The sequence below is a fragment of the Talpa occidentalis genome, unplaced genomic scaffold (assembly GCF_014898055.3).
Source record: "Talpa occidentalis isolate TD23 unplaced genomic scaffold, MPIMG_talOcc4v2.1 talOcc4.4, whole genome shotgun sequence".
NCBI lineage: Eukaryota > Metazoa > Chordata > Mammalia > Eulipotyphla > Talpidae > Talpa > Talpa occidentalis.
Genome location: NW_023604295.1, coordinates 123587 through 143445, shown reverse-complemented (window position 1 = coordinate 143445; position 19859 = coordinate 123587). Strand labels below are relative to the sequence as shown.

General features: G+C 59.7%; 1 protein-coding gene across 9 annotated transcripts in view; it reads left to right on the top strand.

Annotated features, from left to right (window-relative positions):
• DIP2A (disco interacting protein 2 homolog A) overlaps positions 1 to 19859 on the top strand; it is a 48403-nt gene that overhangs the window by 3908 nt on the left and 24636 nt on the right. For 5 of the 9 annotated variants that reach the window (XM_037524832.2, XM_037524830.2, XM_037524831.2 and 2 more), the window contains exons 2-8: positions 4809 to 4880; positions 6216 to 6317; positions 9284 to 9403; positions 10447 to 10638; positions 12818 to 12949; positions 16526 to 16645; positions 17324 to 17521. In XM_037524832.2, the coding sequence (XP_037380729.1) occupies positions 4809 to 4880; positions 6216 to 6317; positions 9284 to 9403; positions 10447 to 10638; positions 12818 to 12949; positions 16526 to 16645; positions 17324 to 17521 (936 nt within the window). Of the gene's footprint in view, positions 1 to 4808; positions 4881 to 6215; positions 6318 to 9283; positions 9404 to 10446; positions 10639 to 12817; positions 12950 to 16525; positions 16646 to 17323; positions 17522 to 18792; positions 19390 to 19859 lie in introns of those variants that run through there. The other 4 variants (XM_037524833.2, XM_037524829.2, XM_037524834.2 and 1 more) reach the window with 3 other exon arrangements.

Genomic DNA, 19859 nt, shown 5'->3' with positions numbered 1-19859 from the left:
CCACCCAAGAGGGACATCCGACCTCCCACACGCCTCAGGGGGCTGCGGCTGAAACGGGCTGTCACTATGATCAGCGGAGGAGACGCCCCAGGGGGAGAGGCCTGGCTGTGCTCGGAAGGGGCTGCGGGCAGCGCCAGGTGGGGCCGCTCTGCTGAGGAGGCTGGTGCCCAGGCCAGGTGGGGTCTCGTGTGGACCAACAGGGGCAAGACGGGGTGCAGGGCCCATCCAGCCCCCCTGACCTGCTCGTTGGGCACGGGCACTGTGGAGGTGTGGTCTCGCAGCCCTCACCCTGGGTTGCTGTCCCCCAGATGCGCCTGGAGGGAGAGGATGGGACTGGGGTGATGCCAGCTACCCCCCAAATACATGGGTATGCCGGCCCTGGGGGCTCAGCGCCACTTTTCTCAGGGGCGCTCGCCCTGAGGGGAGGGACCGCAGAGCCCACAGAAGGGGACTTACTCAGCCGAGAACTCAGGGCGTGATTCCAAAGCCGACAGCACTACCTTGTCGGAAAAGGGTCTCTGCGGATGCCATTGAGTTAAGACGCCAGAGATGAGCTGTCTGGCCTTGGGGCCCTCAGGCGAGGGGCAGAGCTGCCACTGCGCCTGGTTGGGGTGCGGGCCCTGGGGAGAAGGTGCCGGCAGGGAGGGCTTCCTGGCCTCCTGGCACCTTGATTTAGCTTCGGGAAACATCAGATGAAGCCACATGGTGCCTCCTCCAAGACAGACCACACTCTGGGCCGTAAAACACGCCCTACGAATTTAAAAGATTAGAACCTGGGCCTCCCCCGGTGGCGCAGCGGTTGAGCGCTGGGTTGCGAAGCTGCCCGCAGCCTCTGCAGCACCAGTTCCATCCCAGGCCACCGGCGAGGGTCCCACATGGCGCGCAGACCTCTCCTGCCGCCCGCTGCTCCCCTCAGCAGTGTATTTCTTCGTCTGTCTGCCTGCTCTGCTCCCCGCGGTGGCTCTGGTGAATCCTCTCACCCTCCCGCGCTTCTGACCATACCCAGTGCTTGTGTAAATAAATAAATAAATAAATCTTAAAAAAAAAAAAAAGATTAGAACCTTAGAGCATCTGTTCTCGGGCCACAGTGGGATCACCCCAGAAATCACTAACAGAACGGTAGCTGGAAAGTCCCTGGATAACTTGCAGATTAATTTTTTTTTTTTTAACACTTCTGAACACATGCGTCAAAGAAGGAATTAAAAAATTTTTGTTTCAGATTTATTTTTATTTATTTATGCATGCACGAACTGGGGCACAGGCCAGAGGTGGGGGGGTGAGAGGATTCCCCAGAGACAGAGTGGGGAGCAGAACATGCACACTGACTGAAATCCACTGCTGAGGGGGAGCAGCGGGGAGACAGGAGAGGTCTGGGGCACCCTGTGGGTCACTCCCTGGCCGGGATCACACTCAGGCCGCAGCGGTGACAACCTGAGACTGACTCCCCAGGACACCAGGGAGGACCCCTTTCTGTATTTTTTTAAAAGATTTATTTATTTATTTATACAAGAGCTGGGGTACTGGCCAGAGGCGTAGGAGGGTGAGAGGATCCACCAGAGACAGAGTGGGGAGCAGAACAGGCAGACTGACGAAGTACACTGCTGAGGGGAGCAGCGGGGACACGGGAGAGGTCTGCTGCGCCCTTTGGAACCCTCGAACCGGCCGGCCGGGATGGAACCGGCGCTGCTGCAGACAGCTCCACAGCGTGGCGCTCAACCGCCTGTGCCACCAGGGGAGGCCCCCCCCTTCCTATATTTTTAAAAACAGTTTGAGCAGGGTGGGCATTGGTTCTCCGCAAGTTTGATAGGAGGCATTTGTGAGCCACCTGGTCCTGGGCTTTGCTTCTTGGAAAATTTCTTTTGCTGTTTTGGCTTCCGCGCTGTGGGCCGGCTGAGCTCCTCTGCCCTTCCTGGGGTCTGCCGGTGCAGTGTGTCGGCCCCCGCCCCTGTTCACCCCCAGGCGCCTCTTGCAGTCTTTGTCCTTCCCACTGTCTGTAGGGTTTCTCCTCTCACTGGCTCTGTTTGTCGAGCTCTCCTTGGCCCCGCTGGGGGTTTATCTCTCTGGGAACCAGCTCTTGGTTTCCTCAATATTTTTGTCATCTCTCTGTTCTCTATTTTTTTCCACTCTTATTTTTATTATCTTCTTCTTTCTACTAACTTTAGGTCTTATTTGTGCCTCTTTATAAAGTCACTTGAGGTGTCCTATTAGGTTGTTTATTTGGGATTTTTCTTGTTTTCTAATTTGGCCCTGCATTGCGATTGTCTTCCCGTGAAGGATGCTTTTGCTGCATCCCATAGATTCTGAAACATCGTTTTCATTCATCTCAAGGTATTTTTTAATTCTACTTTTGTTTTCTTTTATCCAATTGCTATTAAAGCAGCTGTTGTTTAATCCCCACGTAGTCATAGTTTTTCCTGCTGTTTTTCTCAGTTATTTCTAGTTTTACGGTGTTCGTGAAGGTACGAGGTACCGTTTCAGCTTCTGTGTGGATAATTGACTTGGGTCACAAGATACGACGTGTTCCTGAGTGTGCTCCATGTGCACTTGAAAAAAACGTGCATGCAGCAGTTTTGGGGTGCAGTGCCCTGCAGGTGCCCGGGAGGCCTACGGAGTCGAACTCCTCACGCGAAGCTTTGTTTCTGCATTTGTGGCCTGTCTAACGACGTGCCCGTTGTGGCGAGCGGGCATCGCGGCCCGGGGGGGTGCTGTGTTACGACCCGCATCTCCCTCAGGTTCAGCGATGGCCACGGGAGCCTCGGCTGCACCGCCTGCTGCGCGGGTGTTACGAGTGCGCTTCCCCCGTGGCAGCCGGCGCTTATCGCAGCCTTGTGCTCCCTTTTCACTTTCCTCAGTGAAAGTCTAGTTTATCAAACACGACTGCTCCTGCCTCTCTCTGCTCTCGGTTGCGTAGTCACCGTGGCCCTCCGACTCTAGGTCTGCGCTGGGCTCTGCTGGCAAGACTGTCGTGTCCCCGGAGGACCTGGGCTCTGCTTTCGGTCCCTGCGGCCTCTTCCGACCGGCGGGGTCGGGCCGTTCTCGGCAAAGTGGTCATCGAGGTGCAGCGTGCGCCGCCCTGCCGTGTTTCTGCCGTCCGCTGGCTCGCCTCTCCTCGTTCTGTGAGCGCTCGCCCCGGGCCAGCAGGGGCTCCATCTCCTCCGTCTTGCGCGTCACCTCTGTTGTCTTGTCTGGGGCCTCTGCTGGAGTCAGTGGACGCGGGTGCTGAGTGGCCTGGGTGGGCCTGGCCCCGGGGGGGTCCTGTGGGACGCAGTGGGACAGTGCTGGCTCCCCATGCTGGGCGTCCCGGTGTCCTGGTTCTTTGCTCTTCCGGTGACCACTGCCTCTTGCTCCTGTGACCTTGAGGCGCGTCGTGGACACGTTCTTAGAGGCCATTGTCGAGTCAGGCGTGGTGATGGTCGGGGCTTTGCATGTGTGATTCCCGACTTTGGTGTGGGTGGTGGGGGCCGCTCTGAGCCCCGTAACTTGGCCGCACATGGAGGATTCCGGGGAACGACCCGCTGCAGACGGCCGGGAAGGCATGTCCAGAGGGTGGTGCCTGGTTCACCCGACCAGCTGAGCTCAGCAGGGAGCACCCTGGGGTCCCGCCGTCGGATCAGGGTGGGCTCTGTTGCTCTTCCCTGGGTTCCTGGATGTAGTTTCCTCGGCTGTTGGGGCCCCCGGGCGATGCACGTGGTGATGGCCGCTGCGGGGTTGCGAGGGGTGTGTGGCTGGCGCGGGACGGGGCCTTGGGGCGGGTGTGTGCGGCCGGGGGCGAGCCCGCCGGGTCCTCGCCGCTGCACTCCCGTGAGCCGGGAACGTTCATTTCCAGGAAATGGGTACTTAAATGTCTGGGAAAAACAAATGTTCTGCTTCTAGATGGTACTGTATCTGTTTCAGCTTAGTGTGCCAATATTCAGTTTTCATTTAAATTTGCCTTAATTTCATGTATTCCGGAGGAAAAAAAATGAGTGGTTGTTGCCTTCAGAATGTGTGCTTTGAAGTTGCGCACCGCTGGCATCGCTCCGGAGTCCTGCAGTCACCGCCAGGCAGGACACGGTGTGCACCCAGGGCTGTCGCACCCAGGGGTCAGGGCCGGCCCAGCTGTGGGGCTCTGAGAGCCTGGCCTGAGCTCGGAGCCTGGCCTGCTCGGTCAGGACTGGCCGCTGCCGCCCAGAGGCTCCCGGGAGGCCCGAGTGGCCACCAGCCACCCAGAGGCTGGCCTTAGCGCCACAGCCCGTAGCCAGAGAGCATGAGGGTCTGGCCCAGCGGCTGTCCGGCTGGGGTGGCTGCCCTGTGCCGAGAGCTTTCTCAGGGGAAGGCCCCCCAGACCTCTGGGCCTTTCCCCGAGAAAGCTCTCGGCACAGGGCAGCCACCTCAGACCGGCTGTGGGTGGACTCCAGGTGCGGCCAGGGCAGGCCTCCAGCGGCTGCGGCCCTGTCGAGAGCTGGGGTTGGGCTGGGGCACTGCCCCCGCCCCGTTCCTGGCTTCGTCGGGGCCCCCTTTGGGCTGCGTGGGGACCACGGCTCTTCCTCCCAGCCTCCTGGGCCCTCCTGCGTGGCCCCCATGTGCTGGCGCCTGAGCCTGTCCAGGACCTGTGGACTCGGGTCTCGCCTGGTCCTGCCTGATCAGCGTTTCTGGGCGGCCCTGGGGGACACTGACCCAGGGGTTCGCTTCCAGGATCTCTGCGTGCAGTAGATCTCGCCCTGCAGAGCGGGGCCAGCAGCCCCTCCCCAGCTGCTCCGCTGTGAGTTCCCGTGTGGTTCAGGGCTTGGGGCTTTCAAGGGAAGTAACGCTTTTTCCCGTTGTTGCAGGTGACATCACGCAAAAAGGGTATGAGAAGAAACGGGCGAAGCTGCTGGCAGGTTACGCGCCCGGCGCACAAGGTGAGGGCGGTGCCTTCGCAGGCTCCCTTCGCGGGGTCTGTCCCTGCTCGTCCAGTTCCCGAGGCGAGTTGGTGGGTGCGGCGCCCGACATTCACCCCAAGGACCTGGAGGCACGGCTGCCTCTCGCAGCCCCGTCCCCGCAGGAGCCGTCCCGTGTCCCTGGTCGCCGTGTGGGGACACGTGCCTGCGTGTTAGTGACGGTGCCGGTTCTCCCACCTCCGTTCACTGTAGCGCCGGCTCATGCGTCGTTGCCGCGGTTCTTGTGGAATGTGACACACGGATTCTGAAATGTGTGTCTCAGCGTGAAGCCCAAGGCATCCAGACACGCTCGCAGGGGAGATGGAAGCGCGTGCCAGGCTGGGGAGGCCAGTGCCCGGCGGTGGCCTGGGCAGTGGGCTCGGGCACGTCCAGGCCGCGGGGCCGGAGGCGGCGCCGGCTCACCGGAGGGCTGTGGGGCGGCTTCCGAGGTGGGCGGGCAGCGTCACCCTCAGCTCAGGGGCTCTCCCACCGCTGGCGCTGGAGAGCAGCGGCCGCCGCCGAGATGGATGCGCTGGTCACCCCGACTTCAGAAGGAGCGAAGCTCCAAGTGCCTTTGTAAACCCCGCGAGGCCTGGGGGCTGGGGCGGCAGCCGGAGCGGGGCCCGGAGGCCAGCCTGCGAGTGAGGGAGTGGGGGGAGGCCGCCCGGCCGAGGCGCCTGGGGCCTCGCTGCTCGGCCCGCCCTGGGCACCCCCGCCAGGCCTTCACGGGAGAGGGGTGCAGGTGGCGGGCCCCAAGTCCCACCTGCCAGGTGCGGGGATGCACACTGGGGTGAGCCGTGTCCTCTCCAGCTCTGGCCCAGCTGGAGAACTGGGCGCAAGGGTGTGGGAAAGAGCCCCCGTGGCCACTGTCTGGCCTCCCGCCGTTGCGTCTGGCCGGCCAGTGGCTTCACGCTGGGTCTCGTGTCTTGGTTGCATCAAAGAACCTACAGGCAGCCAAAGCCTCGCGCGTTGGGCCTCGGTGTTGGCCCCGGGGCGGTGCGGGCTGCATGTGCCTCTGGCTAGCGCGAGCCTCCTGCCATGGCCTGAGGGTGCTGCCCAGCCGGGGGACAGGGCCCTGGCCGCTGGGGCGCCTCGCTGACCTGCTGAACCCACGCGGGGCCTGGAGGAGGGATGGCCGTTTCGGACTCTGGGGCTTTGATGGGGACCTGGAGGGGCTTTTAGCCGCCCACCCCTGGGCGAGTTGAGCCGGGAGGGGCATCCCCATGTGGGGTCCCTGTGCCTCCAGGGTGCCGGGGCCGAGCAGCTGGGGTGGCCGAGGGCGGACGCTCACCGGTTGGTGCTGTCCCGCTGTTGCAGGCGCAGACGGCAGGCTCCCTGGGCCTCCCCGCGCCACGGCTGCCGTGCCCCAACCGCAGAAGCCCAGGCCCGCCAGCTCCCGGGACGAGCGCTTCCGCTCAGGTAGGCCCAGTGCCCGCACCACCTGGAGTCTGGGGAGCCGGTCGGGGGAGGGGCGTCCTGAGCGAACCCCCCCGTGCAGGTCTGTCACAGGCCCCACCCCCACCCCAGGCCAGGGAGACCCCGGACAGCAAGGACTACGAATCCCACAGTGTCTCACCCCAAGGGTTGGGTGCTGGGAGCGGAGGGCGGAGTTAACAGCCAGGCTTCTGCAACCAGACACAGCCTGGGGGGCCTGGGTGCTGGGCCTGGCAGGACGCACTCCCCAGTCTCCCTGGCTGTTGCTGTCAGTTCCCTCCACACCCTTTCGTGCGCACCTGCCCTCAGCCTCCTTGCAAGTCCCTTTACCCGCGAGTGACACCCACATTCAGGCCACCCCATTTCATGTGGGGGTTGCCCTGGAACAGGACATCTCACCCGAACGGTGACATTTTCCAGAGAAGCGGGGACTGCTCCGCAGTCGGGGTGCTTGGGTGGCCTCGGCCACACTGGCTTCTCCTCAGTGCCCCCCTTTTCTTACCACCTGGAACCCCGGGGCTGGTGCTGTGGTTTCGTATGGTGTATGTGTTTCAGTGTCTTTCTAGCCTTGGAGATCGCCTAATTGTATTCTCTGCTGCTCTGAGAGCCGCTGATGCTGCTGGGCTAGCGGGAGGCCTGTGGTGCCCGGGAGCCCAGCTGTGCCCGCTGGGCCCTCCCCACGCAGGCCGCGCTCTTTCCATTTGCACTTGTCTGAGGAGACTTTTGTTACAAAAAAATGGCATTGACATTTTGTTTTAAGAATACCCAGAAAGGGGGCCTCCCTGGTGGTGCAAGGGGTTAAGCACCGCACTATGAAGCAATCTACAGCCTCTGCAGCATGAGTTCGATCCCTGGCCGGCCAGGGAGCAACCCACATGGCGAGCAGACCTCTCCTGACTCGCCCGCTGCTCCCCTCAGCAGTGTATTTCAGTCAGTCTGCCTGTTCTGCTCCCCATTCTGTCGCTGGTGAGTCCTCTCACCCCCCTCCTCTCTGGCCTGTACCCCAGCTCTTGTATGCATAAATAAATAAATCTTTTCATTTCTTTCTTTCTTTTTTTTTTTTAAACATTAACTCTTAATTTTTTTTTTTTATAGAGGCATGCTTTATTTATTTATTTATTTGTTTGTTTGTTTATACAAGCACTGGGTACAGTCAGAAGCGCGGGAGGGTGAGAGAATTCACCAGGGCCAGAGCGGGGAGCAGAGCAGGCAGAAGGACCGAAGGACACTGCTGAGGGGAGCAGCGGGCAGCAGGAGAGGTCTGCGCGCCATGCGGGACCCTCCTCCGGTGGCCAGGGAGCAGCCGGGGATCGAACCGGCGCCGCAGAGGCTGTGGGCAGCTTCGCAACCCAGCGCTCAACCGCTGCGCCACCGGGGAGGCCCCTCTTTCTTTTTTTTTTTAAAGATTTTTATTTATTTATACAAGAACAGAGGTACAGGCCAAATGAGTGGGAGGGTGAGAGGACTCACCAGAGACAGAGCAGGGAACAGAACAGGCAGACTGACGAAATACACTGCTGAGGGGAGCAGCAGGCAAGACAGGAGAGGTCTGCCAGGCCATGTGGGATTCTCTCCGGCAGGCCTGGGTTGAACACGCGCTGTAGAGGCTGCGGACAGTGCTGCGCTCAACCACCTGCCCACCAGGGAGGCCCAGTTTTTTGTTTTTTATTTATTTTTAAAGATTTATTTATTTGTTCATACAAGCACTGGGTACAGTCAGAAGCGCGGGAGGGTGAGAGGATTCACCAGAGCCAGAGCGGGGAGCAGAACAGCCAGACTGATGAAATACCCTGCTGAGGGGAGCAGCGGGCAGCAGGAGAGGTCTGCGCGCCAGTTTTTTGTTTTTTACATGCAAAAAAATCTTGGCCTAACCCAAGGTCGCAAAGCTACTGGCCTGCGCTTCCTGCCTGCCGTTCATAGTCCTGCATCCTCCTCTGTGAGCACGTGGCGCGAGTCCAAGGTTCCCAGCCTGATTTCTGTGCCAGGGAAGCGGGCAGGGGTGTCCCTGCCCCTCCGTGTCTCCGCCAGGTGCCAGATCCACCCTCGTGGGTGTGGTGCTGGGTGTCTACAGCTGGCACCACATCTGGCTGCGGGTGCTGTCCCCAGCCCGCCACCATGTCCTGGGATTCCCTCTTACCGAGGGTCCAGCGGGCCAAGGGCTGCCACGGCTCATCCTCCTGGGGTGTCTGCCAGGCCAGCGGCCTTACTGATTGTTTGATTGGATGTGGCCGCCAGGCTCCACCCCTCCCCTGGGGTCACTCTTACTGCGCGGCTCTGGGCCCAGCATCCCCTCCGGGTGTGGGCTGGCCCTTCCTCTGGGCACTGGAGAGCGGCCTTGCTGCCTCGGAGGCTTGCAGGTTTTGTTTCAGTGTGCCTAGGCGTGAATTTTCCATCTTTTCTCATGAGCACCTGTGAGTCATTTCACAGTAGAGTTTTAAAGGTCTTAGAAGACATTTCTTTGGAGGAGCGTTTGAACATACGGAAGCGGGCTCAACAATGCAGTTACCCGTCTGCGGCCCACATGTTCTGGCACTGAGGTGTCGCCTGTTCTTGGCCTCCCTCTGAAAGGAGTGTGTATCAGGAGATAATGGTATGGTCAGGGGGTAATGACTCCTTTGTTCCGACCATCCCTGTGCTCACGCGGCTTCCGAAGAGCATTTTCTTTGGACCCAGGACCCTGTGAGGCCTTCCTCTCACGGATGGCTGCCGCCTCCCTCACCTTAGAGCAGGCCCCTCCCGCCTGGGCCCTGAGGCCCTGTGTGCTCGCCCTGGCTCAGGGTCAGTCCAGGTGCTGGGCCCTGCAGTTGTGAGGGTCGCACGTGGTCAGGATGCCCCCATGGTCAGGACTGGCTCAGGCAGCCTGACTCGTACGTTACCTCAGTTTAGACGAGTTCAGTTCCTTCGTAACCAACCTTGTAAAAAGCATTTCTGCTGCTGTCTGTTCTCTGTAGATGTCCACACGGAGGCCGTGCAAGCAGCTTTGGCCAAATACAAGGAGAGGAAGATGCCCATGCCTTCGAAGCGGCGGTCTGCGCTGGTGCACTCGTCCGTGGAAGCCTACACGCCCCCAGGTGCTGTTGGGGCGTCCCTCCCCCCCGGGTGGGGATCCCCTTCTAACCTGTAGGGAAGATCTGGGGAAACTGGAGATGAAGAGAGTGTGTGTGTGTGTGGGGGGAGGGGCTACGTGGTATGAGGTGTGTCTGTGGTGTATGTGATGTCTATTTGTGAGGTGTGTGTGCTATAAGGTGTGTGTGGTATGTGTGGATATGGTGTGTGGTGTGTGTGTGGTGTGTGTGGTATGTGGTGTGTGTGTGTGGTGAGTGTGGTGTGTGGATATGTTGCGTGTGGTGTGTGCATTTGTGTGTAGGGGTGTGGTGTGTTTGTGGTGCGTGGACGTGGTGTCTCCTGAACTGCTGTGTGTGCCTCTGTTGGGGGGCTGAGGTGCTCACTGGTGAAGTCTCAGCCGTGTTAGAGCTTTGGGGTGATTCTGTTTCCGGCCCCGCCTGCCAGGGTGCTCCTCCCACACAGGGCGGTGTCGCAGGCTGTTGCTCGAGCGTCTCCGGCCCGGTGTGGCTCTCGGCCCAGTGGTCTAGCTCCTCACCCGGCCCGGCGCCCTCAGTGGGAGACGCCATGTGTCTGCGACGTGGCACCGAGTCACCACCCGTGACGGCTAGTGATCGCAGTACCAGCCTGGAGCCAGGTCACTCGAGCGCTGAGTGGTGTCAGCGGCATATCCCTCCAGGGACAGGCCGAGTCGTCTTTGGCCTCCGCGGGCTGTCCTGGGGCCTCCCTGACGCCGGCCAGCACCTCAGCATGCCCCCTTGAGCAGCAGTGCCCCGAGGCCGCCCACTCCAGCAGCTCAGCCTCTGGAGTGCAGGGCGCCCGCAGAGCGCTCGGCTTGGCCAGCCTGGGGCCCTTCACGGGGCGCAGAAGTTGCGGGGTTTTTATGGCTGCCCCGAGACCCCACTGATCGTGCTCTCTGGCCTTTCTAGGCCCAGAACCTTGGGGATGCCCCACCTCACGGGCCCAGCACAGGGTCAGAGGCCTGACTGGCCCGATGCCCTGGGCCTCCCCGCTCCCCACATCATGCCTGTCGTCCTTATTTTGACCGCAGACACGTCGTCCGCCTCGGAAGATGAGGGCTCTTTGCGGCCGCCTGGGCGACCCTCCTCTGCTCCGCGCCAGCGCCATTCCAACGCCGAGCCCTGGCTCGGCCGGGCCCTGCCGGGCTCGTCCACCTCATCCTCTGCATCCTCCACCTCATCCCACCCGGGAGGGACGCCCGCTGGCCCCGGGGCCCACGTAGGTCAGTAGCAGCGCCGCGGCCAGGGAGCCTGTCCCCCGGCGGCCACCTTCTCTTTTCCACCCGGAAAAAGCCTTTTTGGTGACAAAGGTCATTTCTGACGCTCTGGTTTGCGGCCGGCTCTGTGGCTGCGGGTCCCCACCTGGGGTTATGGGGGGCCGCCATGACCTCGCTGCCCTTGTGTTCCGCGTACAGCCAGGGCCACCACACCCGGCGGGACAGCCCGACCGAGGCTGGGCGGTGGCCAGTGAGGCGCAGGCTGGGGGTTGCTGAGGGCTGGACCGCAAGGGCGGGTGCCAGCTGCACCTGGACCTTGAGTGGGTTCCCAGCCCCAAGTGCCTGAAGCTGTGGGGTGCTCCGCCGTTTTCTCAAAAGGAGAACCCTTGTGGCGAACACACGTAGGCACCTCTGGGGCTGGCCCTCGCCGAGGCCTCCAGGGGGCATTCCCGATGCTGCTGCTTGTACACTCAGCACGGGGCTGCCGTGGCCAGCCCCCTGTTGCACAAGCAGCTGGCAGGAGAGATCTTGCCCCTTCCCTCTTGAGGAGGGAGGATGCAGGTGGCCGGCCCGGTCCACCCCTGCAGGGGGTTAGGTCTGGCCCTGGCGCAGGCTGCTTTCCGCTGAGCCGGAGTGGGGCTGCTCCTGTGGGGCCTCGTCTGTCCTCCGCAGCCTCTGTGCCTTTCAGCTCCCGGCCCCTAGGGGAGTGGCTGCCCTGTCCTTCCTCGGGGGCTTCCAGGGAAACCGGTCTGTGCCCTTGTCCGTTGCAGGGTGCAACTTGCTGGACCCACAGATGTGGCCGCACGGAGCGAGGGCCTTGGCCCTGCGTGTGTCTCCTCTTTGGGCCGGCGTGGGCGGCACGGTGTGGGTGAGCAGGTGTCCCCTTCCTGCAGGGCGGGGCGAGGTGGGTCAGCAGGGCCGCCCGGCTCTTCTTCCCAGGGCCGCTGCGGCGGGTGTGGCTCCCACTGCTGGATGTTTGCTGGGTGGAGGTGACCCAACCTCTGAATCTAGAAAGACCCAGTTTTCTCTACATCCTGTGAAAATTGTCCTTTGTTTCGGTTTCTAGAAGACTCGGAGAATCTCCAGTCTGGGCTAAGGATAGAAATATAGAAAAAGAGAGAACATTAGGTAAAAAATCTGAGGTGCGCTATATTGGGTAAAGGTAATTTACGAAAATATCATTTTCAGTTCTGAGTCAAGGAACTCAAATACATTAAGCATTTTGACGCAAATATAAATATCTAGAAGCGGTACTTTTAGTGACGGTACTTGGTTTTCAATTTGAATGTAGTTTATTTTATGTTGGTTATCTTCAAGACTGTGGTCAAGATTCTTGCCTTTTTGCCAAGACTACCGTTACCAACTGCTTTCAGTTCTGCTGGATTCACGGGGCGAGGTGGGCTCGCTCCGAGTGGGAAGGCCCCGCAGGTTTCACAGGCCGCTCTCATCAGCTTCAGGCGTTTCCAAGGGATGTGAAAATTGTCATTAAAATTAGGTCTCTCCACACAGTGTTTTCTGCCAGGTAGTGAATTTGTGTTCTGTGTTATAACTTCATCTTGGTACGCACGTGCGTGAGCCCCGGGTTTGCACTCAGCCTGGGGTAAGTGCTGCTTGCGAAGTGGCGGGGTCTGCCCGTGCGGGGCGCTGCCAGCCTGGTCAGGTGTGACAGTGGCAGCTCAGCCAGCGCTAGAGCAGGCCGCATGACCTGCCCTCACGGCCGGCTTGGATGTGCCCTCTGGACGCGGAGGGGCGCCGGCATCCTACCCTGGGCCCTGCCCGTGCTCCCCTGGGAGCTAGTGGAGAGCTCCACCCGGCTGGTCTATCTTGTGACTCGTTCTCTGGAGCCTGCTGAGGTCTGTGCCCCCCTGACATTCAGACCTTTTCAGGGTGTGATTTATAGAAGCGTAGAATCTGTCTTATCATGTAACCAAGAACGGTCCAGGAATAATTGATGTGAAATTTGTTTCTACTTCACGACAGAGGATTTCTGCCACGGCCTGGCTGGCTGGAAGCCGCCATGGCTGCGCCACCTCGTCCTGTGCGCCCTGGTGAGTTAGGCTGGCCAGGCGCACGGACCAACTGCTCGGCTGAGAGGGCACCGCCTGCTGCAGTGGGGTTCAAGCAAGTACTTGATGTTCTCCATGTTTGCACTGACGGCCGCTCTCCTTCCGGTCTGTTTCTTAAGCAGGTCTGTGCGTGGCACCCCCTGATGTCACCACGGGCCTCGTAGAGCACGTGCCCTGTGAGCGGCCCCCCGCGGCTGCAGTGCGAGGTGCCCCTCGGGGCTGCGGCAGGAGCATCCTGGAGACCGCAGGAGGTAAGTGCGCCTCCCTCCTCCTCGCCTCAGCCGTGGCACCCACTGCTGCCTGGCAGCTACCCCTGTGACCCTGTTCCTAATGGAGACGTGTATGTAGAGATGGCCGGGTGCATGTGGGGCTGGTCAGATGGGGAGGAGTGGGACGAAGCCCTCCAGGCTGAAGGCGGGCACAGCCAGCCTAGCTCTGGGCAGTGGGGCAGTCGGAGCAGCTGGTTCTCTGCTCTGGATGCAGTGGGAGTGGGCTCGGGGCTCCTGTCCGTGCCATTCCCCTCGAACTGTCCCTGTGGGCAGCAGATACCTGAAGAGCCAGGGTAAAGAAAATGTGCATCTCGCCCATGTGTTTGTAGGAGGGTCTGAAGCTGGCCCACTCAGATTCACCCCTGCTGGAATCTGCAAGAGGAGGACGTGATGGGTCCAGGTGGGGTTGTGGGGGGGACACATCGCAAACACCGCAGAACCCGGAGAAGCCCAGCCCTGCAGGGCTCCAGGCGCAACCACACTGCTCAGCTCGCGCGCAGCAGACTGTGCAAGACAGGGACACAGCAGGGACTACTCTTTAGGACGAAAGCGCTGAGCCAAAGCGGAAACGCAGCAGGGCCCCCCCAGCGACAGGTGGCCAGCGCGGCCACCACTGTGTCAGGTGCACAGAAGAGATGACAGAGCGGAAAGACTGTCAAAGCTTGAGAACGGTGTAAGAGCTCTTTGGGGAACCCTCAAGGGAAATGACTTCTGGCTCCCGGCATCCCAGAAGGAGAAGAAAGAGAGATTTAGAAAATTTACTCAAAGAAATACTTGCTGAGGACCCTCTGTAGCTGGGAAATGAACAAGGTATTCATAGCCAAGATGTCCAGACAATTCCAAGCCGAATAGCACCAGACATGTGCCAGCCCCGGGAGAGGCCAGCGATGGGCGGCCGGAGAGAGCAGCCTCGGGCTGTCGGCGACTTCCCAGCAGAAACACCACAGCACAGAGGACTGGCAGAGAGAGTTAAAGTTCTTCTAGAAGAAGCTGCTGGCCTGGGTATCCCGAAGATGAGCACTCAAGACAGGAGGGAAAGGAGGTCACCGAAAAGCAAAACCTAAAAGCTCCCAGCAGCACGTGGGTTATGATGAAGTAACAACAACAAATTCATAGGCACCAGACACCAAGTCACTTACGTGTGTGTGTGTATGTCGGGGGCGGGGGGTGCCGATGGCCAGCCCGGGCTGGCCCCCACCCCTCACACCGATCTCAGCCGTTCCCCCAAATAAAAACTAATAGAAGCAGAGCATAAGACAGTGGAACCTAGACAAAACATAAAGGGGGATGTCATGAAGTAAAAAGAAAAAGACAAACTAAAAAAATAAAACCCCACCCTTATGTTTATAGCAATACTATTTATAATAGGTAAGACTTGAAAACAACCAAATGCCCAAAAATAGATGACTGGATGAAGATGTGGTTTATATACGCCATGGAATATTACTCGGCCATCAAAAAGATAAACACACGGAGCTAGAAAGGATGATGCTCAGTGACATGAGCCAGAAGGAAAAAGAAAAATATCAGATGGTTTAACCTATAGGAGGAATATAGGGGAACCAAATAAAGGATCAGGGGAAAAATAATAATTAAAACAACAAAACAAAATGAAACAGACAACTGTAAATTGGGACCATTCTATAGGGGAGGGGGAGGGAGAGGCATGGGGGGTCGGCAGGAGCACAAGGGACTGTGGCGATGGTGCACGGATGAACTGCTGGTGGAAATCCTATGGGGACTACACCTGAGAAAAGCAAGCAAGCACTGGAAATAAAAAATGAACAATGATGTAAAAGATTTTTAATCAATGATCACTTGTTTGAAGAAAAATATAAAATAACCCTCAAAAGACAATGAGTCTGTGGCCTGACTCGCCAGTGAAGGCGTAGACTGGCTGAGTGGATTTCAAAACAGCCCACGCCCCGCTGTTCCCGGAGCCCGTCTCCCCGCAGAGAGCGCAGGCGGAAGGCGTGAGGACAGTCCTGTGGCCAGGGCAGAGGGGCCGGCGCCCGTGGATTGTGAACGGTGTTGCCATTCTGGAAATGACCTGGATTTACCTCAGAAACCTACACATGCAGGTGCCTATGGCTGTCGGCCCCTGGGCTCTGCTGTGGACTGTGGGCCGTGGACACAACAGCTGTGCCCACGGCACCTGCAGCACTGCTCAGTCCAGCGAGGACTGGTCAGCCTGGGTGCCGCCGAGGCCTGGGCCAGGGCATGGCTCCCCACACCGGGGCACCCACCCAAGGGTGTCAGTGAATTGGCGTCACTTAGAGCAAGACAGAACGAGGTGTAGGGAGTTTCACATTGTAAAGCAAGTCAGCTCGCCAGAGACATACGGGACAGTCCCACAGCGGATGGGCTGACCAGCCACTCACAAAGGAAGTGAGGTTGGGGGCCGGGCGGGAGAAGGAGCCAGCGTGGTAGGATGAGTGGTGGGGGGAGAAGAAAACTGCAGAAGTGGGAGCTGAGGAACAAGCAGCAGCAGCAGCGACAGTGGCTACTAGAAAAATGAGAATCAGGAAGAGCAGCCTGAAGAGACGTCAGAAGCAGATAGAGCTCCTGCCTGTGGCCGGGCCCCAGCACCACCAGGCCGAAGGGGAGCGCCGCTTTGCGGGGACCTAGGGCAGGGCCCCCCTCAGGACAGAGGCCCCCCCGTGGGAGTTTGGGGAGAGGTGCTTTCTGTCTTTTTGCCGATTTTATATCCGGCAGAACAGGGTTTCTTAGTGATTTTTTTTTTTTTTTTAAATAAAGGTTTTTTTTTTTTTTATAGAGGCATGTTTTATTTATTTATTTATTTGTTTGTTCGTACATGCACTGGGTACAGTCAGAAGCGCGGGAGGGTGAGAGAATTCACCAGAGCCAGAGCGGGGAGCAGAGCAGGCAGAAGGACCGAAGGACACTGCTGAGGGGAGCAGCGGGCGGCAGGAGAGGTCTGCGCGCCATGTGGGACCCTCCTCTGGTGGCCGGGGAGCAGCCGGGGATCGAACCGGCGCCTCAGAGGCCGCGGGCAGCCTCGCAACCCAGCGCTCAACCGCTGCGCCACCGGGGAGGCCCTCTTAGTGATTTTTGAACCCCAGAAAGAGCTGACAGCTGCTGTGTGTTCCAGCTCTTCGTTCTCACCGAATTCGAAGTTAAAAGCTTTAAAAATACTTTTAATTCATTAAATAATGATAAACTCATTACCTCTTAACATAAGTAGCATGTATTTATAAAAAACTTCCTGAAACATCCAGTGAGAAGAATGGACTTGTTTTGCGCTGGCCCGGGCCTCAGGGTCTTGTCTGGGTGACCTCGCCGTGCGTGTGCTGGAAGGCTCCAGGGCAGGTCACGGGACAGTAGAGGCCATGGGCCTTGATGCCAGCGTGGGAGCAGCAAGACCTCAGCCCCCCTGCAGGGGGTGGGACCCCCCCACCCCCGCCTGCGTCCCTGGGCCGCCCTGTCCAGAGCGGGGGTTTCTGGGCCTGCGCTGGGTGTACTTGTGGGTGCAGGCACACTCAGGAGCAGGTGTGGGGCCTCCCCGGGCGCTGCCGTCAGCCGCTTTTCCCGCCACAGGCGTGCCCGTGAGCAGCAGGGTGTCCTCCAAGATCCAGCAGCTTCTCAACACCCTTAAGAGGCCCAAGCGCCCGCCCCTGAAGGAGTTCTTCGTGGATGACTCCGAGGAGCTGCTAGAAGGTCAGGGACCTCGGAGGCTGCGGGCGGGGGAAGCGTGGCCTGGACGCCCCGACAGCCCAGTGTTTTCATGAGACACTTACAAGGCTGCATTTCTTATGTTGCTTAAATGTTTACCTAAACTTTAAATCTGAGTTTTTCAGAATATTAGCTTCTCGTTTATGGATGAAATACTTATTTAGAATATATAGATTTACCTTTTAAGAGAAAACTGCCAAGAAATACAAAAAGGCACGATGCTGCGGGGACAGCAGTGCGGCCCCTGCCCTTAGCCGTCCCCCAGCGTGCACCACTGGTGGGGAGGGGGCAGTACCCCCCAACCCCTCCCCCGCCCGCCACAGCGCCATGTACCGGGCGCCTTTCAGACCAGAGCTCAATGGTGCGAGCGCTTCTCCGCTGGACAGGTGAGTTGCGGGCCCAGATGCACCTGGACTCGGGTAGGTCTCACTGTCCCCTTCGCCGAGGTAGCCGCTGCCTGCTTCTCCAGCACCTGCTGCCCACGGCCTCCGCCCTGGGCCCGGCTCACTGGGCGGCCACATTTCTCTGAGAAAGTCTAAGCGAGTTACTGTAACCCTTTGTATCGGTGTTTTTTAAACAAAATGGTAAAACATAAATGCTAAAAGCAGACCAGGTGCACTGCGCCGTGAGATGCTGATTTTTAAATTTTGATTTTGTTTATAGTTCACCAACCAGACCCCAATCAGCCAAAGCCAGAGGGAAGCCAGATGGCGGTGCTGGAAGGGGAGCCCCTGGTCCAAGGGACCCCCAGACCACCATCGTTGCTGGCCGCCTTGCAGCAGTGGGGCGCGACGCAGCCCAAAGCCCCCTGCCTGACTGCCTTGGACACCGCGGGCAAGGCCGTCTACACCCTCACCTACGGCAAGTGCACAGGGCTCTGGGCTCGGGTCGGCTTCAGGGCCCCAGGCCGCCCGCCCGCCCGCCTGCTGGGTCTCGTTTCTCTGGCTTTGGCGCCGTGTGAATGCGCCCAGCGTCTGCGGCTCAGGTTCTGCTTTCCTGGGACGCTTTCCTGGGTGGGTGTGGCCGCCCGCTCATCTGGGTTGTGAGCGGCGGGCAGAGCCCCGCACTGCGTGGGACCGAGGCCACCCTGGCCTGCACCAGGGAGGGCCGGGGGCCATCCGCTGTGGCGCGGACTCAGGGCGTTGGCCTGCTAGAGACAATGTGGCCTCCTCACCGGCCTCCCTCTGCGTCCTGGGCCTGCTGCCTGCTCTCCCAGGCTGGCCTTGCTGGTTTGCATCTTCTTGAGGCTCATGGTGCTTTTCTTGGGCCTGGGAGCGTTTGAATGTCCTCCTCGAGAGTGTTCCAGGCCCTTGATGGCCCTTTGCCCAGCCCAGTGATTCCTTCTGTGCTTCCCAGCCGCATCCTCTGGCAGGTCTGTGCCTTGTGATCATCTCCTTTCTCTCTGTGGACTTCGGCCTTGTCCTGAGCCTTTCTGCGCGAGGAGCCTGAAGTGAACCTGTTTACCCCATTATTTTGCCTTCTTCAGTGACTTGGAAGCCGGCGCTCAGGTTGCCAAGGTGTCCTTTAGGCTTTTCTCTGAAGGCCTCGCCGCCTGACTTCCCACGCTGCCCCATCCGCAGCGCCACTGTGGATGGTGACCTGCTGCCCAGGTGCATGGGCGGCCCCAGCCTGGCCCACACTCTTGGGGTGGGTCAGGTGGATACGACAGGGCCCGTCTCTGCTGTCTACCCCTGAGCTCTGCGGCTTGGCACGCCCCGGGGTCTGGGCGCGAGTGATCCCTGCCCTGGGCTTGGTTCTTTGTGTTTCCAAGTCACTTTAGAGGCAGCTTGTCAATGTCCACAAAAGCCCCCTGGGGTCGGTGGGCACAGCACTGGGGCCAGTCAGCCCAGCTGTGATCTTCCACCCAGAGCCCCGGGCCCCCTTGAGCACGTCAGGCCTCTGACTGCGGGAGACTCGTCCCCACTCTGCCAGGAGGCTGGAGGCGCTCCTCCTCGCCGGTTGCTTGTGTGTGGATGCACCCGGGTCCCAAGCGGTGACCCTGTGTCGGGGGCAGGTGTGGGCAAACTCTGGGCCTGTCTGTCCACCCGGCACAGTGGGGCCCGGGCTGTGCTATGCCTGCGGTGTCTTGGGTGGGTGCCCCATGGCTGAGCGTGAGGTGTGGGTGCAGGCCCGCTGTCAGGCGGGGCTGGGTTTCTCGCCGCCCAGCCTCCGCCCTGCATGTCTGGACCTGCCACAGGGACTGGCCCCGGGGTTCTCTGAGATGGAGCCGCCTTCCCCAGTGGGAACAGTCCTGGGCAACTTCGGGCTCCTCTCAGCTGTACGCTCCTATGCGTGGCCCCCACGCCCAGTGGTGCTGGCTGTGGGGCGGCCTGGGGTCTGCAGTGCCCCCTTCCAAGACCACCCCCACACCTCCACACCGGTGTCAGTCTTGGAGATCCCCGCCTGCATCGGGACTGTGTCCTCTCGCAGCGTACCCCTCCTGCCGAAGTCCAGCTGGTGAGGGTCCCTGTGTCTGAGGACAGGCAAGCCTGTCCTGCCCCTGAGCTGCAATGGCCCCAGCCCGAGCCCCCAGAGCCCTTCCTCAGCCCGTGTCTTTCCTCTGCCGCTCCAGGGCTCTCTTCCTGGCATCTTGAGCTCCGTGTCCTCCTCTGGCCCACTGACCTCTTCTGTTGCAGAGCAGAACGTCACAGCTGGGATGTCTCGATCCACCACCTGTCCTGTGTCCTCAAGTCCCGCCTCCCCGAACGCGCGGCCTCCTGAAGCTCGGGGCGAGTCTTAGCTCCTATCTCTGTAGCCCGAGACTTTCCTTCCTCTCCCCGCTCTCTGGCCCGGCCTTCCTTGCCCACACCTGTCCATGCGTGGGACTGCAGCCCGTCGCCCATGAACCGTGCCCCAAGTCTCCTGTGCTCCTCCTGCCCCTGTTCTGACTCCCCCCCTCGTCGTCTTTTTCCTGATGTCTTGTTAGGTTCCCACGTGGTATTTTTCGCTTTCCTTCCTGCTTCACTGAGCATCCCTTCCAGCTCCTTCCACGTGGCTTGTTTCTATGCTGAATTTTCTGTGATGAAATCCCATTTTATTTTTGTTAAAAAAAAAATAAGTTGTTTTCAAGAGAAAGTAGTCTATTCCAGCACTGTGCGTAAAGGTTATCCCTTGGAAACCCCTTGTATTTCCCGCAGTAGAATCACGGGGTGTCGTGGGCTGTTCTGATCGCTGCATTAAGATGTCCATTACCAGTCCT